General features: G+C 45.1%; 1 protein-coding gene and 1 long non-coding RNA gene across 3 annotated transcripts in view; one reads left to right on the top strand and one right to left on the bottom strand.

Annotated features, from left to right (window-relative positions):
- Nucleotides 1-2,305: 2,305 nt before the first annotated feature.
- Nucleotides 2,306-20,970, bottom strand: part of LOC116838073 (uncharacterized) — a 21,725-nt gene continuing 3,060 nt past the window's right edge. Inside the window, exons 2-5 of one of the 2 annotated variants that reach the window (XR_004376855.1) lie at nucleotides 20,019-20,082; nucleotides 5,551-5,622; nucleotides 3,376-3,446; nucleotides 2,306-2,334 (exon numbers count right to left, since the gene is read on the bottom strand). This is a non-coding gene — a long non-coding RNA (uncharacterized LOC116838073). The remainder of the gene's footprint in view (nucleotides 2,335-3,375; nucleotides 3,447-5,550; nucleotides 5,623-20,018; nucleotides 20,083-20,970) is intronic. The other variant, XR_004376856.1, reaches the window with a different exon arrangement.
- LOC116838072 (progonadoliberin-2) lies at nucleotides 12,087-19,713 on the top strand. The gene is made up of 4 exons (XM_032803069.2): nucleotides 12,087-12,144; nucleotides 16,897-17,061; nucleotides 18,113-18,196; nucleotides 18,882-19,713. Exons 2-4 carry the CDS (start codon nucleotides 16,924-16,926, stop codon nucleotides 18,918-18,920), a joined length of 261 nt encoding a protein of 86 aa, XP_032658960.1. The 5' UTR covers nucleotides 12,087-12,144; nucleotides 16,897-16,923; the 3' UTR covers nucleotides 18,921-19,713.

Consider the following 20,970-nt stretch of genomic DNA (forward strand, 5'->3'; position numbering starts at 1 on the left):
CCGACGAACGTGCACGCGGCGCGCGCACACCTAACTGGAATGGATATGAGCAACACATCTCGAAGAACAACAGTTACAAAGGTGAGTAACCGTCTTTTTTTCTCCACGTGCTTTGAGATCCTTAGACAGAAGATGCTCTAGATGCACTATTAGTGCCTTTGGGGAAAGTGTCCCACCCATACACAGCATGTCCTTAGCATCCTCTCGCATCTCGCTGTTCCCCTCGCTGCACAGAGTACTAAAGCAATGCCCCACAGAAAGCTACTAGGCTGCAGGGTTTGCAATGGCTCCTCCTTATATGGCCCTCATCACCACAGTACCTGAGTAGCCCCTCACCCTCCTGAGGATTTTATCCTCCCCACAACCTGTGTGGCAGGGAGGGAGATATTATCCCTTGGTAACAGATGGGGAACTGAGGCACAGGGAGACTAAAGAACTTGCCCAAGGTCACCCAGCAGATCAGTGGAAGGGCCAAGAATTGAACCCACAGCTCCTAAACTCCACTGCAGAGCCCTCTTCAATCAGCCATCTTGCTTACCAGGGTAATCACCCAGTACCAAAACCAACTGATAAAATCCAGCCTCTCGCTTCTTCAGGATCCTTCAGGAATGCCCACGTCCCTTTGGTAATGGTCTCCAACCCTCATGGTTGCAAAGAAAACTCTGAAAATGTGAATCTGAGTGCAACTGAGGCAGCAACATCTGAGAGAGAGCCTGGGATGTGATCTCTGGCCCCTCTTCGCCTCAGTGGGTGTTGATGGAGTTACCACTGTTAGCTAGTAGGCTGGATTTCACTGCATGGAAGAAAGGGCAAGTAGGATCCTATCATGAAGATCTGCACAATCTGTGCTGAGTGCCAGCTCATTTGGAAGCCCTGGCCTTGGGAGACACCACCACTAGTCTACCCCCAATCAAGGAGACACACACAAGAAACCAGAAGGGCACCCAGGCCCCACCAAGGGGAAGTCGAGCCCGGATGCCCTCCAGCCCCACTGAGGAGGAGTGAAGACCAAAGAGCCCAGCCAACATGCATGTTTATAAGTGAACACCAGCACAATCTGTTGAGTGGTCTCCCTTGAGAGAGGAGCTTTTCTGGTGGTTGGAGCTTGGAGTAGAACCACTCACTTTATTTCTCCCTTGCTGTGAGCCCCGTGGTAATAGAGTGGAACAGGATACTGTGGGCGAGGATGTCACTGATTTATTTTCTATTGTTTCAGAATTCCTCTGCTCTCATTCATTAAGTTGTGTTCAGATGTGGTCCCTCGCCTCTTGGTATTCAAGCAGTTAAGGGTCTGGCACCACAACACTAGCTGTGTGTGAGCTAACCTACCCCAGCAAGCTTGAATCCAGCTAGCACAGGTGGTGAGAGTAGTGGAGAGGGTGCATCATGGGCTTCCACGCAGGAGGTGGAAGCCTGGCGCAGACTCTGAGTATGTACTCAGCTAGCCCACTCAGGAGCAGATGTTGTGCTGGCTTCACTGCTCTTGTTACCCACGCTAGCTGGATTCACTCTAGCTCAGGCAGCCAAGCCTGTGCACAGCTTTTGTTGCGTAGACATTCCCTACATCAGAGAGATAAGGCTCTGGATGCAGCCTTCATGAACAGGGCCACCCATGTACAGGCACACGCAATGACCAGGTGTGAATATGATGAGGGGAAGTGGAATGTAAAGGCTGCTGGGCGGCCAAACCTGACAGAACTGTCTGTCTTCCCCAGGCAAGAAGGAACCTGGTTATTTTTAAATTGGTGAGCCCTGTAGATAGCTACGTCAAATCCTGTTCCTTGTGCAAAGGAGAAGAGGAAATGGTTTACTATTTCCTGAAATTCCCTGGGCTTGTTTCTGTGTGTGTGCGCATATATGCACGTGTTCCTAAAATGCTCACTTACCTAATTCACCCCCCTCTCTGAGAAAAGAAATTGTTTATAAAGTGGGGTCACCCAGACATGAAACAGAAATTATACCATGCGTTCCCACATGGAGGAAAGACCTCGGATTGTGAAGGGTTTTTAGTCTGGCAGATAAAAGCATAACAAGATCCAATGACCAGAAGTTGAAACTAGTCAAATTCAGACTAGAAATAGGGTGCACATATTCAAGTGAAGGTAATTAACCATTTGAACAATTTAGCTAGAGATGTGGTGGATTCTCCATCACTTGAAGTTTTCACATCAAGACTGGATCTCTTTCAAAAAGATATATTCTAGCTCAGCCAGAAGTGATGGGCTTGGGGTAGAAATTACTGAGTGAAATTCTATCTAGGAGGTCCGACAACATTGTCCTTCTGGTCTTAAAATCTGTGAACCCAGGTGACCAATCAGTGTGAATTGTGAATACCTGTGGTGAACAGTTAATAATCAAAAGAATCAATAGTCCAAAATCTGTTAGCATCAACTATTCTGCCTGGTGGATAAATGAACAGAAGTCATCATCTGTTTGGGAACAATTTCCCAGCAGAAAGAAAAGCTAAATCCATGGACCAAATTCCCCCCCTGGGTTTTGTTCACTCCTCTCTAGCCATGTGCTTATGTTTCATGGCTGTCATAAAGTGACATGGACGGAAATGAGCTTATTGATTGTGCCCTGGCTCTTTGCTTTGGAACCTTGAGTCAATTTGGCCTTTTAAGTTGCCTCTGTTCTTTTATTAATACTTTGCCTTCTTTTTCTCAACAGTGCTGTCCAATTACGACTAAGTGCAGAGGGCTCTGAAAGAGCGGGGGTGCAGGGAGAGAAAAGCCAGCTGCAGTCATATTTAAGCATTAACTTGCGAGTTTTCTATTCCAGAAAGAAAAGACGACGACGGCTAAAATCACGTTGCTGGCGGGTTATCCTCCTGCTTTAATCTTGTTTTAGATTTGCTCATACCACCTAAGAAACGGTAGAACCTCCTCGTAAATAGCCCCATCTCGGCTACTCTATATTTCTAAAGGAATATTTAAAGCAACTTTGCACTGATTTCATGCTAAATGTATTACTAATCATTTGCACTTCTGTTGTATCCTTCATCCCACCAGCTCAAAGGGCTGTTCAGACATTCATTAATAACATTGCTTTCCATTTATATTGGACTATCAAGCTCAAGATATGTGAGCAGCATTGTCATCTCTTTTTCACAGACTGAGCAACCGAGGCACTGGAGAGTCAAATGACTTGTTCAGGGTTACACACCGAGTGAGCAGCACCACTAGGAGTCCTGACATTCTGCCCTGCATTCAGGTCACTAGATCAAAGCTGCCTCTGGAGAACCTCAGAATCAAAATGGTGTTAGGGTTAAAGCACGGGGCTGGGAGGCAGGCGATTTAATTTCTGTTCCTGCCACAGGCCTCTCATGGCCTCAGCTTCCCCATCTAAAACACAAAGCTAACAACAATTACATACCTCATAGGAATGTCAAGAAGCTTAGCTCATTAATGTTTGCACAGGGTTGTCAGGCCTTCAGAGGGCAGGTGCTGCAGAAACACGGGGTATTATGCATCAAGGGACCAATGTCAAGTCAACTTTGCTTCCAAAAAGTAGGTGATTTTAAAATGCTCTCTTACCCTAAGCCCACAGAAATACCTCCCTCCTTAAAAAAAAACAAACAAACAAAAAAAAACCCTTTGGAAATCAGTTGCCATTTCCCCAGCAACCAACCATTGCAGCTTGGATCAATGAGCTAGTGCAGGTGTTCTCGCAGCAAACTTTTCGGTGGCCTCAGAGTTCAGCCACCAATTCTGCTGGTGGCCACTTTGACAATTTTTCCTAAAATACTTAATTAACTTTAGGAAAAATAAATAAATATGCAAAGACACACTTCTAAATCTTAGTAATATATCTATGTGGGGTGGTGGGTTTTTTTGCAGCCTCAATAATAAAAAAAATAATGCACAGTTGTGTCTATTCTTTACTGGACCTAAACAGAATAGAAACACAAATAAGGTGCTTTGAACATTCTTGTCTTTTTTCTTGTTGTTTTGTGTGTGTGTGTGTGTGTGTGTGGTTTTTTTGGGTTGTTGGGGGTTTTTTAGACTTGCTAGCTGTAAGTAAGTCTGCTGTGAAAAGTGATATTTGCATGTTCAATATCATTTTTCACAGCAGACTTACCCAGCCCCCACCCATTAAGCCCTGGATGGGGAGGTGGCTACAGAGGCAGCAGGGGCAAAGGGGCACGTAATGGGCTCTGTTTAAGGCTCTGGAGTGGGACTCAGGGGATCTGGCCTCAGTTCCCAGCTCTGCCACAGACTCCCCGTGTGATCGTGAGTAAATCACCAAAGGCTGGATCCAAAGTCCACTGCAATCAATGGTAAGATTCCCACTAAGATCAGTGGAACTGGACAAAACCCATATTGCCTCAGTTTTCCAGCTGCAAAAGGGGGATCACAGTATTCCCCCTCTCTCGTCTATGTAGGTTCTAAGCTGTCGGGAGCAGGGTCTGTCTCTCGGTTGAGGCCCCTAGATGTTACTGTGATATGTAGGAGGATCCTGGTGGGTTCTTACTGTGGGGCGCATAGTTGCTCATCATGCCAGATCAGGCCACTTGATCATGTCTGATCTGCCTCTGAGAAAGGCAAACTACAGCCCTCTGTATGCACCTGTACAATGTTAATTGCCGTATGCAAGAGGAAAGTCTTCCTGCCTGACCTTTCCAGCAACTAATTTATGCCCTGGAGTATGAGAGTTTAGTGTGAATGCTTATCACGGTATGAATCCGGAGGCTCCCCCGGCTTGGACACCTCTAAAAGAGAATTAATTCATGACTCTGTACAGAGCAGCATCTTGCTCTACCAGCTCATCAATATGGGCCTGCCAGGTGCTATCACATCCCTCAGGAAGCCTTATTTTTACTTGAGGGTTAGAGGTTGCAGGGAATTATCACCAAAGATAAGGCTTAAGTTTCCTCTTCTAAGGTGACGCCAGTGCTTCTCCAGACTGAGTTATTCTGAAGTTCAAGCAGATCCCTTTGGAGACAGCAGGATATTTCCATACATTTGAGCACCGTGACATCAGAACCAGCCTGTTGTTCCACTTGGCCAATGCGCTGTGAGATTCTGCCATCCCCATCTGCGCACTGGCTTGAAGTTGCCAACAATAACAGAAGGCTTCAGTGCCCGAAGCAGCGTCTTTCCCTACCCTAGCACGGGCTTTGGCTTTGCAGCATTAGTGCCATCTGTACATGCCACCATTATCATCAGGTGGGATCTTTCATCTTGGACTGAAAAGCGCTCCCAATTCTTCTGGCAGGAAATCAGAGAATCTTGGCAGCAGCTGGGAATGAAAGCACCTTCTTCCTTTCCTTCCTATTCAAATATCTAGTGATATTCAGGTCCTGGTGCTTTCCTCTGCAATTCTCCTTCATGTTTTGGAGTTGCTTGCCTGAGTTGTTTTGTAAGCACCAACAACCGCCCCCCCCCCCCAAAACCCTCCCCAGCATTTATATAGCACTTTTCATAGTCCAAGGGGATTGTGATATTAGCCACTTATTTTCATTTCACATCAACTGACTGTGAAATCAGGAATTGTTGTTAGCTGATTTTGAAGAAAGGGAAACAAAGGCAGGGATGTGAAGTAACTTACATACGATCACAACCAAGTCCGTGTCAGAGCTGGTTCCTTTCTGCTTGCTTCTTGTCTCTCCCCCAGACCTCACTAGAGAGGAGCAATGAAAGGAGAGTTGGGTAGTGAGCGGAGCTGTACATTTAGTGTTTAAAGACACTGCAGTCTGTAGCAGCTGAAAGCTGTCTGGTGGCTTGCATGACAGGTTATTCATCCCACTTCCCATAAACCACTGCCATATTAGGGACTAGCCAGCATCTCTGTGGCACTCCCAGCAGAGAGGCCATTCCCTCTTTCCTTTTAGAGAAGGTCCCTCTCTGGCTCATTACAGATGTAAGTTCTGATATTGGTGCCCATCGAGATCCCTCCGTGCTTTTCATACAGCAGGACTGTTAGCTGATATCCTGGCTAGAGTCCAGCTTTGGGAATGACATGCTGCCTACTGCAAAAAGAACAGGAGTACTTGTGGCACCTTAGAGACTAACAAATTTATTTGAGCATAAGCTTTCGTGGGCTACAGCCCACTTCTTCAGATGCATAGAATGGAACATATATTGAGGAGAGATATATATGTACAGAGAGCAGGAAAAGGTGGGAGTTGTCTTACCAACTCTGAGAGGCCAATTAAGTAAAAGAGAAAACTTTTGAAGTGATAATCAGGATAGAACAGACACTTTGATAAGAAGTGTGAGAATACTTACATGGGTAGATAGATTCAACGTTTGTAATGGCTCAGCCATTCCCAGCCCACTGGAGTTTCAGCTACATAAGGGATGTATCACTGTGTCTGGTGCTGAATAGTAGTGTGATGCTGTGGGGTGTGTATTAATCAACTGTATTCCACACTAGAGGTAACTGCAATTCCACGGGGGCTGAAGCAATGCAGGCTGTATTTTGGGGCATTCTGTTTGTGCCCCTTTGGGATGGGGCGCCCGATATAAATGTGGCATCTTCGTATTTGATACTGAGCATTCCCTTGCAGTCATCATATCAACAGGCAGGGAATGAAGGAGGTGTTGATGAGCTAACAAAAGTGAAAAGATCCAAAGCAAATTGCTTATCAGGGTTTTTAAGCCAGGGTCAACAGTGCTACAAGAGGAAATTCATGTAATAAAAAGAAAGTGACACCTCCCAAACCTTCCAGTGTCTCAGAAATAAGTTAATTTACAAACGCTGTGTCTGCCTGTCCGCTCACAAAATGAGTTTAACCTCACACATTGGCAAGGTTACATTTTCCCTATTAGACAAAGAGCTTCCAGCTGCCGGATATCACTTGGGCTGGAAAATGCCCAGCTGCTTTCCATGTCGCGTTGAGATGCAGTGATACAGGATGCGCTTACAGGAGCATTCTAGCCAGTGACAGAGCACGCTTATCGGGGAGCTGAGCCCAGTTTTCATGCCCTCATCTTAACAAAGATCCCGGCATGAATGGGGAGGTCCAGAGAAGGGCACCCAAGATAGCTAGAGGCCTGGAGATACTGAACAAATACTGGCTTGTTTAGGGTTGAAAGGAGAGAAGTGAGAGGGAACTTGAATGAAGATCCGGCGTAAGACTTGATTTTAACAAATAGGGAGGAACTCGTTGAGAATTTGTAAGTAGAAGGAAGCTTGGGTGAAAGTGATCATGAAATCATAGAGTTTGCAATTCTAAGGAAGGGTAGAAGGGAGTACAGCAAAATAGAGACCATGGATTTCAGGAAGGTGGATTTGCCGTAAGCTCAGAGGAGCTGATAAGGTCCCATTGGAATCAAGACTGAGGGGGAAAAAACAACTGCAAGGAGAGATGGCAGTTTTCAAGGGGACACTTCTTAAGGGCCCCAAAAAAGCAAGCTATTCCGATGGGTAGGAAAGATAGAAAAATGTTGGGCAAAGACCACCTTGGCTTAACCACGAGATCTTTGCGCATGACCTACAAATAAAAAGGCAGTCAATATAAAAAATGAAACTAGGTCAGATTTACAAAGGATGAATATAGGCAAATAACACGGGAATGCAGGGGCCAAGTTAGGAAAGGTCAAAAGGCGACAAAATTGAGCTCATAACTATGCGTATGGAGAATAAAGGCGAAACAAGAGACTTTCGTTAATCGACACAGAGTGAGCATTAGAAGCAAAGAGGAAGACAATGACAGGGTAGGCGCTTACCTGCTCAGGTGAGGAGAAGAAACAGGTAATAGGGAAACATGGAAATAAGCAGAGATCTTAATGAACTTCATTTGTTATTACAGATACACACATATACATAAGGAATGTCTAACATAGTCGAATGCTCGTTCATGGGAAGGGGTTTCACGAACGTGTGCCGTAGGCATTAGAAGATTAAATAAAAAAAGATCAAGGTTTAAAATCACTTAGAAAAGTTACTATGCCTGCAAGTCACCAGGGCCTGGCTGAAATGCAATCCTAGAAATACCTCAAAGAGGTTTAATAGAGGAGTATCTGAGCCTCTAGCTATTATTTTGGAAAGTCATGGAGACGGGCAGAAAAGATTCCAGAAGACTGGGAAAAGGGCAAATATAGTTGCCCATCTAATAAAAAGGGAATAAAACAACCCAGGAACTACAGACCAGTTAGTTTAACTTCTGTGCCAGGATGATAAAGCAGCAAAGTAATTAAAGAATATCATTTTGCAAAACACTTGGAAGGTTGGTAAGGTGAACAGCGGAATTAGCCAGCATGGATTTGTTAAAAGAACAAAATTGTGTCAAACCAAATCTGATTAGCTTTCTTTGACTAGGATAACGAGGTCTTGTGGGATAAGGAAAGAAGCGGTGGAGTGTGTATACCTAGACGTCAGGTAATACGCATTTGCATACAGTCTCGCATGATATTCTTATCGATAAACTAGGCAAATACAAATTTAGCGGATCGGCGCTACTATAAAGGTGGAAGTGGCATTAACTGGCTGCGAATAAACCGTACTTAGGAGGGTTCATTTAATGGCTCCCCAAGTCCTGCTGGAAAGGTATAACAAGTCGGTTCCGCAGGGATTTTAGGACCGGCTACTGAATCTCAATAATCTTTTCATCAACGACTTAGATGGTGGCATAGAACAAGTACGCTTATTAAGTGAGGACAATAACCCAAACTGGGAGGGATTGCAACTGCTTTGTTGGAGGGACAGCGTCAAAAATTCAAAATGATCTGAATAAATTGGAGGGAAAATGCGCGTCTCAGTCGGTACAAAACCCGATGCAAGTTCAATAAAGACAAAGCCAAAGCTGCTCCACTTAGGAAGGAACAATCAGTTTCACACATACAGAATGGGAAGAGGGGACTGTCTAGGAAAGAGTTATGCAGAAAGAGAATCTAGCGGGGTTCATAGTGCGACACAAGCTAAATACTGAGTCAACAGTGTGATACTGTTGCAAAAAAAGCAAACGTGGATTCTGGGATGCATTAAACAGGTGTGTTGTAAACAAGACACAGAGAAGTCATTCTCCGCTTACTCTGCACTTGGTTACGTTCACAACTGGAGTATTTGTGTGCCAGTTCCTAGTATCAGGCACCGCATTTCAAAGAAAGATGTGGAGAAATTGGAGAGGGTCCAGAGAAGAGCAACAAGGAATGGATTAAAGTCTTGAGAACATGAACCTTATCAAGGAAGGCTGGAAAGGAATTGGGTTTATTTTAGTTTGGAAAAGAGAAGACTGAGAGGGGACATGATAGTTTTCAGGTAATCTAAAAGGGAGGTGTCATCAGGGATGGAGGGAGAAAACTTGTTCACCTTAGCATCTAATGAAATAGAACAAGAAGCAATGCGGGCTTAAACTGCAGCAAGCGGAGATTTTAGGATTGGACATTAGAAAATTTCCTAACTGTCAGGGTAGTTAAACACTGGAATAAATTGCGTGGGAGCGTTGTGAATCTCCATCTCTGGAGATATTTAAGAGTAGGTTAGATAAATGTCTATCAGGGATGGTCTAGACAGTATTTGGTCCTGCCATGAGGGCAGGGGATTGGACTCGATGACCTCTCGAGGTCCCTTCCAGTCCTAAAGTCTACGAATCTATAAGAACATGAAAGTGCCTTTTAGGTTGTCCCATCACGTGAGAACAGGGCAAGACCCAATGGCCTCCAGTGGTGCCACCTCTGAGGTACCTCAAACTAAGCAGGGCTGGGTCTGGTTGAGTATTTGTATGGGAGATCCTCTCAGGTCACCAAGGCCCAGATCCTCAGATGTATTCAGGCACCTAACTTCAGTTTAAATCAGTGGAAGTTAGGACTCTAAATATTTTGTAGCTTTGGGCTCAAGTTGCTATTGGAACGGTGTGGGTGAATTAGTAGGTGCTGTACTTCGCACTGAATCAATCCTTCCACTAGCATGGTGAGAAGGGGTGCTCAGTGGCTGGAAGTGCCACCTTTTGGACAGGAAATAAAACCAATGCCATGGCTGACTGTGGTCATTAAAGAGACTGTGACACACTGTGTAGGAGCTGAGCTGGTGATGCTGGAGGCCAAGCCGAATTCCAACCAAGGAAGAGTGCTTATTCTGCCCATTTCTATTCCCCCTGCAGCATTAGTTGGATACAGTCATCTCAGTCACCTCCTGTCCTGAACGGGTGTGTGCTGATGTCATACACCACTGGACAGCTGATGCAGTTGATGCCTTGGGCAGCAAGCAGCTGGTGAAGGGATGTTTCTCAGTGGTTTGTATAGTAGTTTGCAAGTTTGCCTTGGGGTCCTTTTGATCAGAAGATGCTTTATAAATATCTGTGATTATTATTGGCTTATTTATATGTTTAGGCCAATGTGCCACCCTGGCTGTCTCTCATTCAGACAAGCATGAAACAGATGATCCCAGTCCCTCAAATTCACACTGCTTCCGGCTGGATGTGTCTCAGAAGTTACTTATGCACCTTGAGATGTTTGGGATTCCAGTTCAGCCCATTTCAGAGGCAGGGTCCAAGTGTGAGTTAGAGCTGGTCTGGAATTTTCCATAAAAATCTTGTTTTGACAGAAAATTTAAATTTTCTGAGGGGAAAATGTTGATTTTTGCCCCCAAAAATCAGTTTTTCCATCAGGAAAATCTAAACAAAACATTGTGTTTCAAGTTGGGTTGCAATTAATCTGTGCATCAGCATGAGCTGCAGTGGTGCCTTATGGGAGTTGTACTTTGGGTGCCTCAAGCCCCCATTCTCTCCTAAAGACTGGGCTCCCTGGTTGGACTATATCTCCCATGACACCCGATAGCTTCTCTACCTGAGGAAGAGGACACAGTGCATCATAGAAGATGTAGTCTGACCAGGGAGCCCAGCCTATAGGGGAGAACAGGGGCATGAAGCACCTAAACTACAACTCCCATGAGGCACTGGAGCATCTCAAGTGGGTTCAGATTAATATCAACCACCCCAAAGTGAATCAGTTCTGACATTTTCAAATCTAAATTTTTCTGAACTGTCTGTTTCATTACACATTTTCAATTTTCAACCCGATTCAGGACAAAAACAAATATCAAAATATCAGAATTTCCTGGGGGATGGTGTGAACTAGGATCTGGATTTAAATGCCTCCAGATCCTGCAGGGGAGGAGGGGCGCTGGGATCTGGGGTTCCCATCTGGATCCATCTCTAGTTCTAAGCTACTTCTTCTTTACACAGTCCTTAGCCCTAAATGCCTGATTTTCCACATTGTGGTGCACCCTAATATCACACATGCACTGGCCCAAATGCAGCCTCTGGGTAAGTAGGTGCAACTCTTATTGACTTCACTGGGAATTTCATATCCTTGCAGTAGGTCTGACTTTGGCCTCATTAATTGTATGTTCATGCAAGCACCCCCTGCTGAATAGATCTTGCATTAGAGGACCTTATGGCAACCTTATTCCATTAGCTGCCTTCTTCACCAGTCTCTGATTGCATTTGCTTGGTGTATGCGAACAAGTCCCGGCCGCCTGCAAGGTGCCTACAGCCTAGCTCGGACAGATGCAGTATGCCTGTAAGAGCTGGAGGGGATGTAGGAATCTCGTAGCCAGAGATCAGCATGAGGCAAAATCCTTTTCTGAGAACCCGAGTTTGGTTCTGGATGTAAGCTCCACCACTGACCCCTCTCTCTATAAAGGCCCAGGCCCAAAAGCCCAGATCTGACTAACCAACTTCACCTCCGGCCCCCCGAATTTTTGAGATGAGTCCATATCTCAGTTTGAGACGGACTCCACTGCAGTGCTCACTAGCAGAAAGGCCTCACTCATGAGGCTGCTTATGGCCCCAGACATCAGTAGATGCTGAAGAGCCACTATTTAAATTGGATGCCCTTTACCACTGTTAACAACTCCCTGCAATACAGCTCTGCTCCCATCTGCTTATGGACACAAGGAAACTTCCACTGCAGAGCTCAAGGGGTCTTTGCCAGCTAATGAGCTGGCAGGCAGGCTCTTCTGGGAACACCTTTCTCAATACTGTCTCATCAGAGCACCAGCCCAGTGGCAAGAGGGCTTAAACCTATCCATGCACATCGTCATCAGCAGAGTATGCAATGAACGTCAGCAGGCAACCCCAATAGAGTGGGAGACCAATTACACCAAAGCACACAGGGGATGGTATAAATACTGAAAGAGAGCAAACTGTGTAGGCATTGGTGAAGTCTAAGGTCTTAGTGAGCAGGAGACCGGAACAGGGTGAGTAACTAAATTTCTCTCATGATTTGCAAACCGTGTTAGTTACAAGCAAATCTGATAACAGAAGTACTTCTGGGGGCACGGTATCCTAAAGACATTAAATGCAAATGGATTTCATGTACGTGATTATGTTTCATAGAGTCAAATTCTGCGGGCATTGTAAATCTGGAGTGGCTCCAGTGGAATTCCTCCAGCTTTCCACTGGTGAAACTGGGGTCAGAATTTGCCTTCTAGATATGCAAACAAAACCATAAATAGTGGCTAATCAACCCCAGACAACCTGAGTATTTCAGCAGCAAGGTGGTGGGTTGCCTTTCTCTTGCCAGCTACAGTATCTTCATTGTGTAATAGCTGATCTTTCTTTTGTTAAGATGGTAATATTTTGAAATGACAGAGAACCACACAGCAGTTGGGCACAGAGTGAATTCCCCTGCAGAACTGTGTTAGCTTGGAGATGGTATCACGCTGCTTCAGGCTGGATACATTGCACAAGTTAGTTATGCAGTTGCTTTAAAAAAAGCCAAGAGGAGAAAAAAATTCTTATAATGAATATTCTTGACATGAGTGAGAGAACCCTGTAGGATCCCATCTAATCTCTATCTAGCCTGCACTCAGCCCCACAATGTCCAAGTGCTTGTGGTCTTTGATGACCATCAGAGCCCTTGAACAGGGCAGGTTTGCAGTGGGAGTTTTCCTATCAAAGCTTAAAATGGGTTGGGATGTCACAGACTCAAGTGCCCGGAGCCTTCAGGAAAAAGAGAGAGAGGATTTTGAGATAGAGTTAAGAAAATTTAGTCACTGATTATAGGCACTGCTTTATGCCATGAATGAATGAAATTCCATCCTGACTTAATGACAGACCTGGCACCTGGCTGAGAAAACTTTAAATCCTCACTGAGATCACACTAAATCCTGACCGCTGAGACATGCTCAGAAGAGTTCATGATGCAGTGTCTGGTGGAATGGGGAAGTGCTATAAACTGTTGCCTGGGGTGCAGAGGGGGAATCAAGATTTTTGATTTCTAATCCCAACTCTGCCACTGACTTGCTGTGTGGTTTTGGGAAAGTCACTTAACATCTCAATATTTCCATGTTTAAAAGGAGCATAATAATCCCCTCAAGGCCCTTTGTGCTAGAGAAGCACAAAGCGTTGGTATATAGTTGTTACTGCAGTTTCTTTAGGTTGTAAAATAAAGATGGTAAAATTACACACTTCTGTCCCAGATTTAGGATATTGTGCTCAGTGGCTTGAGAATACAGTAGAATCTCAGTTACGAACACCTCAGGAATGGAGGTTGTTCATTACTCTGAAATGTTCGTAACTCTGAACAAAACATTATGGCGGTTCTTTCAAAAGTTTACAACTGAACATTGACTTAATACAGCTTTGCAACTTTACTATGCAGAAGAAAAATGCTGCTTTCCCAATATTTTTTCAATAGTTTGCGTTTAACACTGTACAGAACTCAAATGTGAAATTGTGGAACTATTAACTATGGTTTGTAACCTGCCCTTTAAATCAGCTTCTGTACCCAATGACTAGAAGATAGCTAATGTAACGCCAATATTTAAAAAGAGCTCTAGAGGTGATCCCAGCAATTACAGACCAGAAAGTCTAATGTCAGTACTGGGCAAATTTGTTGAAACAATAGTAAAGAATAAAATTGTCAGACACATAGAAGAACATAAATTGTTGAGCAATAGTCAACATGGTTTCTATAATGGGAAATAGTGTCTTACTAATCTATTAGAGTTCTTTGAAGGGGTCAACAAACATGTGGACAAGGGGGATCCATGGACTTAGATTTCCAGAAAGCCTTTGGCAAGGTCCCTCACCAAAGGCTCTTACATAAATTAAGTTGTCATGGGATAAGAGGGAAGAGCCTTTCATGGACTGAGAACTGGTTAAAAGACAGGTAACAAAGGGTAGGAATAAATGGTAAATTTTCAGAATGGAGAGGGTAACTAGTGGTGTTCCCCAAGGGTCAGTCCTAGGACCAATCCTATTCAACTTATTCATAAATGGTCTGAAGAAAGGAGTAAACAGTGAGGTGGCAAAGTTTGCAGATGATACTAAACTGCTCAAGATAGTTAAGACCAAAGCAGACTGTGAAGAACTTCAAAAAGAGTGAGCAGCAGGTTTAAAACAAATAAAAGGAAGTTCTTCACACAGCGCACAGTCAACTTGTGGAACTCCTTGCCTGAGGAGGTTGTGAAGGCCAAGACTATAACAGGATTTAAAATCATAATGGTTAAGTCCATTAATGGCTATTAGCTAGGATGGGTATGGAATGGTGTCCCTAGCCTCTGTTTGTCAGAGGGTGGAGATAGATGGCAGGAGAGTGATCACTTGATCATTACCTGTTAGGTTCACTCCCTCTGGGACACTTGGCATTGGCCACTGTCGGAAGACAGGATACTGGATGAATGGACTCTGTATGATCATTCTAAAAAAACTGTGGTTTTTGTAGGGGGGTTTTTGGTCACTGCTGCTGCCTGATTGCATATGTCTGGTTCCAAATGAGGTGTGTGATTGACTGGTCAGTTCATAACTCTGGTATTCATAACTCTGAGGTTCTGCTGTACCATTGACCAGTAAGTGAGAGGGGATGATGGATTGGCACTTAGGTTAGCTCCACCTAACAAATGCAGGAAGCTGTCAACAAAGGGATGGCACCAGAGTCAGTTGCAAACTGTTCTAACTCAGGGAGCAAAGCTGACTGCAGGGCTTGGCCGTACAGGTGCAATGGAGCACGTTCAGAGCTTTTCATTTTGCCCTGCTCTCTCAAACCTGCACCACAGAACCCTGGGGAAAGACCTCTGGGATCAGTAACTCCTCCCTTTCCCCAGCCAGTGCAAACGCCCCAACACTATGGGCCCAATCCTGCCCTCTGTTACACGAGCATAAATCCAGAGTAATGCCACTGACTCAGTGGAGTTTTGGAAAGATCAGTGTAAATCCAGAGTAATGCCACTGGGGTTTCAGAGGTGCTGGGATAAATCCAGAGTAGCCCCAGTTTGCTTTGCACTGGTGTAAGTTTTAGTGCAGTTATCAGTCCCTTCCAGGATTGCTTAGTTGAAGGCAGGACCAGGGAGACCCAATGAGGTGACATCCAGGAGGAGGCAGCACAGGCTGGGAGTCCCATCAGATTAAGAGAGTCTAAGGCCAGAACGGACCCTTGTGATCATCTCATCTGACCTCTTGTAGAACACAGGCCAGGGAACATCCCCAAAATAATTCCTAGAGCAGATCTTCTAGAAAAACATCCAATCTTGACTTAAAATTTGTCAGTGATGGAGAATGTTCCAAATGTGAATTACCCTCACTGTGAAAAATGTATATCTTATTTCCACTCTGAATTTGTCTAGCTCCAACTTCCAGCCATTGGATCATGTTATGCCTTTCTCAGCTAGTCTTAAGAGCCCATTGTCAAATTTGTTCCCCCTGTAGGTACTTATAGACCAGGGATGGCCAAACTGCAGCTCTTTTATAAACCTTCCCATTCTCTGCCTACCACACTGGGGGGAGAGCTCAGGGCTTCTGCCCTGCAGCAGGGTGGTGGGTCTAGGAGCTTCTGTCAGAGACGACTAATGCTTGCTGAGGGGGGGCACAATATAAAGGTTTGGGCCTCCCCAACAGCATCAGTCATGACCCCAACGCACACACTCCCCTTATCCTTAGTGGCCGCTCCCCGCTGCTTCCAGCTGTTTGCCGCTGCCTCTCCAGTCTCCCCACAGCCGCAGCTCCCAGCTTGCAGGCTCCAGCAGCTGCTGTGCAGAGAGGGGACCCGGAAAACTCTGGCAAAAATTGGGGAGGGGCACAAGACCCTACATCTCTCAGCCACACGTCACCTCTGGCTTTTGTCCAGCGGGGAGGGAGGGTGTCTCAGGCCTTCAGCCCTGCAGGGTGCACCTGCCAGTGCACGGGGCTTCAGCAGGAGTGAGGCTTCAGCCCTGATCCCCGAGACCCCCCTCCGCACAAGCCTCGGCAGGCACCCTGGGCTCGCAAACTTCTGAAGATTGTTGTATGTGGCTCGGAGGATCAGTAAGTTTGGCCACTCCTCTTATAGATTGTAATCAAGTCACCCCTTAACCTTCTCTTTACTGAGCTAAATAAACTGAACTCCTTGAGTCTATTGCTATAAGGCAGGTTTTCTTATCCTTTAATCATTCTCGTGGCTGTTCTCTGAACCCTCTCCAATGTATCAACATCCTTCCTGAATGGGTGGGCACCAGAACTGGACACAGTATTTCTGCAGTAGTCGCACCAGTGGCATATACAGGTAAAATAATCTCTCTCCTCCTATTTGAGAGTCCTGTTTACGCATTCCAGAGCACATTAGCTCTTTTGGCCAGATCTGCCTACAGGTCTTGAGATAACGCTATCCTTAGCCCCTTTAGAAGCCAAGTGATTTTCATCTGAGGGCCACGTAGCCTGTTACTGATGTTAACCAGTTGGACTTCACAACCACCCTGCCAGGCAGGTGACTGTTATCCAAATTATGCAGGTGAGGAACACAGACAGACAGCAACCTCCGCAGGGTCACCCAGGAGGAGAGCTGGGAAGAGAACGAAGGCTCCCTGTTCCAATCTCTTCCCACCAGACCATGCTGCTGTGTGCGCCCTGCACTGCATGCTAGGAAATGAGGCACTGCCTGCCATATGGCTCTAGAACCACGCACGCTGTGGGACTTTTGCCTCTGCTGACTGCTCCCAGGCCATGTCTGACTCGCTCCTCCCTTCTCCTTGCAGGATCTCCCCACTCAGCCAGACAGTGCCATGGCATGTCAACGACCTCTCCTGCTCTTGCTCTTTGTACTGCTAGTAGTCAGCACCCACCTGTCAAGAGCTCAGCACTGGTCCCACGGCTGGTATCCTGGAGGGAAAAGAGAACTAGATTTGCCACAGACTCCAGAGGTGAGTTCCAGCCTTTCCCTAGGGGGATCTGTATTACTCGAAAGCCCACAGTACATTCTAAATACATCTTGTTCTGCAGCCCTAATTTAAGGACTGATCCTGAGAGGTGCTGAGCAGCCACATGGGATCCAGTGGGAATTGTGGGTGCTCAGCACCTCTCAGGATCAGGTCCTTAATGAAAATGCTGACATACATAGAGATAAACCTTTCATCGCCACTTCCCAGCCCTGTGCTCACCACCCAGAGCACATGCCTTCAGATACACAGATCAGGATCTGAACTATCCCAAGGCTCGGGGTTCTTCTGATCTGCACAGCTGAGGCATCTTAACAGACACAACTGGGAGAGGGCCAAAGCTGGACAGCCTTTAGTGCTTTCCTATGCTAGCTTTAAGGCATGCACCATTTCCTTCTTTCCTGCAGCATGTCAGCTGCCCTTCAAGGCAGATCCATGTGAAGGATTCCATCTTGAGTTCACGCCATTTGGGGGACTTTTCCTCCCCAATATGCATTCACTGAATTTCGTCACCATCCAATATCCAGACATTAGAGCGCAGCAAATTTCATGCACATTGGAAAGGCTTGAAGAGGTAACAGAGAAATATAAGCTAATGCCATAGCTCTGTTAATAGAAAAATACCTTGTAGGTCCTGCATTGAGGCTACTAACTCATTTCACACAGGACACCAGACAGCCATCAGATGGTCAAGCTTCCACTTCTAGGGTTATAGGAATTGCTGTATCGGATCAGACTTGTCACTCATTCTAGTCCAATATCCTGACTCTCAAATTGGCCAGTCCCAGCAGCTTCAGAGGAAAGTACAAGACGCTCTCTAGTGGACAATTATGTAATAACCCTCCACAGTGAAAGTTTGTCATCTGCTCATTCAGGCTTATACTCCACAGCATGAGAGTTTATATCCCTTGTTTCTTTCCCCCTAACTGTGAATATAAATGTCTTCATGACAGAGCAGGGCTGGATTCAATTTAGGGATGAAAGACCATGTAGCCACCCAATCCCGGAAATGTATTTGTTTTGTTTGTGAGTTCAGGCTTCAGAAGAAATCAAACTCTGTGATGGGGAAGAGTGTGCTTATCTGAGAAGCCCAAGGAAAACCATTGTGAACACACTGCTGGTAAGAACACCATGCAACCTTCCCCAGTAGCTGCCAGAGTGCCTCAGCATTTAGCAGAAGAGGCAAAAGTGGGGGGAGTAGTGAACAATCCAGTATTGTCAATGATTAGAAGTATTTTCTGTAATGCCAAGGCTTTTTAAGACAAACAACAAACACAGCTGTCTGCCCAAAAGAACGTAAAGATCTAGGAAGATGCTGGGCATCTCCTGTGTAAAGTTCAGAATCATGGCCAGGACAAGTGTTCAGATAGGAAGAGCTCAAGAGATAAAACGTCCAGGTTATTCAAGTTCTTACACTGCTCCTATCACAGGGATATCTGAATGTGGCCTCTGTTGTTTCCTTAATATACATATAATAATAATGAATTTTTAGGGAGCACAGTCAGGCAAGGAGGGGTAGGTGAGTGGTAGAAAGTTAGTTGGAAGATGTAAGTCTTCAAAGGAAAGATTTGAAGGAGTAATGAAAGCCAGACATAATGGCTGGAGTGCCCACTTAGGCAGAAAAACATTCAGCATTTGAAAGACTGGGAAAATTATTTATTTGTACTGCCCTGACTGTGGATCACAACTCCACTGTGCTAGATGCTGAACAAATTGTCTGAGATCAATCAAATGCAATTAAATGGAGAATCAGGCCCAATAAATTGTGGAATTTAAAAAAAAAAAATGTCTTTGTTCCCAAACAGGCTGACATGCTGGCGAGGCAACTACAGAAGAAGAAGTGAGCCCTTCCACAGACTCTTTCTGAAATGTTTGCCAGCCCCACTGGCTTTTCAGTCATTTCCTTTGCAACATGATGGTGTGTCTGTAGATTCCATGTATCTGATTGTTAAAGAATTCTTATGAACATCTTGGCTGACTGCACTTGAATGCTGGGAACGTAGATAATGATGTAATGCTTGAGAAATGCCCCCAACCCATCACCCAACCAGAACGAGGCCCTGTCTGGAGTTCTTTACGCACTTGTGTAATTCCACCATGTTGAATAAAATACTTTATTTTGCTACATACACAATTCCATCCACATTTATGTCCTTACCCATGTCTTAAAAAAATAAAAATAAATGAATCTCCAGCCCAATCAACCAGTTTTAAGCATGCACTGATTTTTTTTGTACAAGAGTCAGGTCACAAGGCCCTTTATTGGTAATTCCTGGTTCTCCCTGAACTATTTTCTGGGTAGTTTAGCCTTCTAGCTAAGTGCTGGAATATTCTGCCAAACTTGATTCAAAATGTGAGAAAACGTCCTATGTACGGCCCTTCATCCACCGATATACAAATAACAGGAAAGGTTTGGTGGTGGTAGTTTTTTTCACAAAAGGCAACATTCTCACATTCATATTAAGAAAATAAGAAAAAGCAACGGTAAAGTTCTTGGGAAGATAACAGAAGGAAACATAATCCAGTGGTTAGAGTGCTAGTCTGGGATTTGGGAGACCCAGGTTAAAGCCCTTCCTGTGTGACCTTGGGCAAGTTACTTAGTCACTTTGTGACTCAGTTTCTTCTCTGTACAAATAATAGCACTCCCCTATTGGGGTGTTGTGAAGCTAAATACATTAGAGATTGTGAAGATACCGTGGTAATGGGCTTCATATACATACCTAAGACAGCCCAAAGAGGGTATCTTTTGTCTGTAGCAGACTATATCTGCCATGAAGTGGTAACTGTTTCTGCAGCAGTGAAGTAATGTCATTAAAGGTGCAGTGCCCAGAGCCAAAGTCATAATAGATATAAGGAGCAGGTAGGTATGAATTCTTCCACCCAAAACCAAATGTGAATAAGTCCACTGTCAATCACCATGTACACAGAGTTTAAATACATACCAAGAGTTTCACTCGCTGACAACTTCTCTGTTTTGCTATCCGTTCTACGTGGCAGTCAGTTATACTGAAATGAATATGAATTACAGTGAACAAATACAATTTATTCTAAATCAGCTGGGACTCCCAATCTCTACACTAATTGCTTTAAGAATAAAAAACAGTTGGTAATGAAGGATTGTTTTAATTTGCTGCTCATGTAAAAAATGTATCAATTAAAATGAGGAACTAGATTTCAACATTTCTGAGAAAACACCCTCACATTTCCAATCCAATTTATGTAGTACCTTACATCCACACAGATTCCCCAAACCAACTTACAAACTTATAGAGCCATATTCTGCTCTCAACTGCATCAGTATAAAACCAGGGTAACTCAAGTGACTTTTACTGTAATGGTGACATGGCAAAGTGTATTGCCACCTTCACTTCCGCGCTGCTGCCAACAGCAGCATGGCGGAGTGCTCAGAGAGCATGCCTGTGGAGCTTGCCTGCAAAGATGGGGAGCCCTTGAGAGAGAGACTGTCCCGCATGCACCCAGCCCCTCCACCCAGGCACTGCTCTCCAGCTCCTCCCCAGACAGGGACTGTCCCACCAGCATCCAGACCCCACAACAGTGGGCTGGCACATGTGCCTGCTCTGCACATATAGGATGCCCTGTCTAGGGCAGAATGGCCTGTCCAGGGGAGAACGGCCCCTCCAGGAACTGCCCCAGTCCCTAGTATCTAGCCCCCCTGTCATAGTATAATTCCTCGATTTGAACCTTAGAGTTCAAATATGAGGTACTAGCATGAAGTCCTCTAAGCTTAATCTCCAGCTTAGATCTGATAGGCTGCCACCAGGTCAGGAATTGATAGGGCCTGACCCCCCTTTCCTCTCTCTGGTGTCCCCAACCCTCCCCTGGGGGGACCTCCAGATAACCTGTTTCTCTGCTTCCCAAGAGATAAGCGTTCTT

The sequence above is a fragment of the Chelonoidis abingdonii genome, chromosome 5 (assembly GCF_003597395.2).
Source record: "Chelonoidis abingdonii isolate Lonesome George chromosome 5, CheloAbing_2.0, whole genome shotgun sequence".
Lineage (NCBI taxonomy): Eukaryota > Metazoa > Chordata > Testudines > Testudinidae > Chelonoidis > Chelonoidis abingdonii.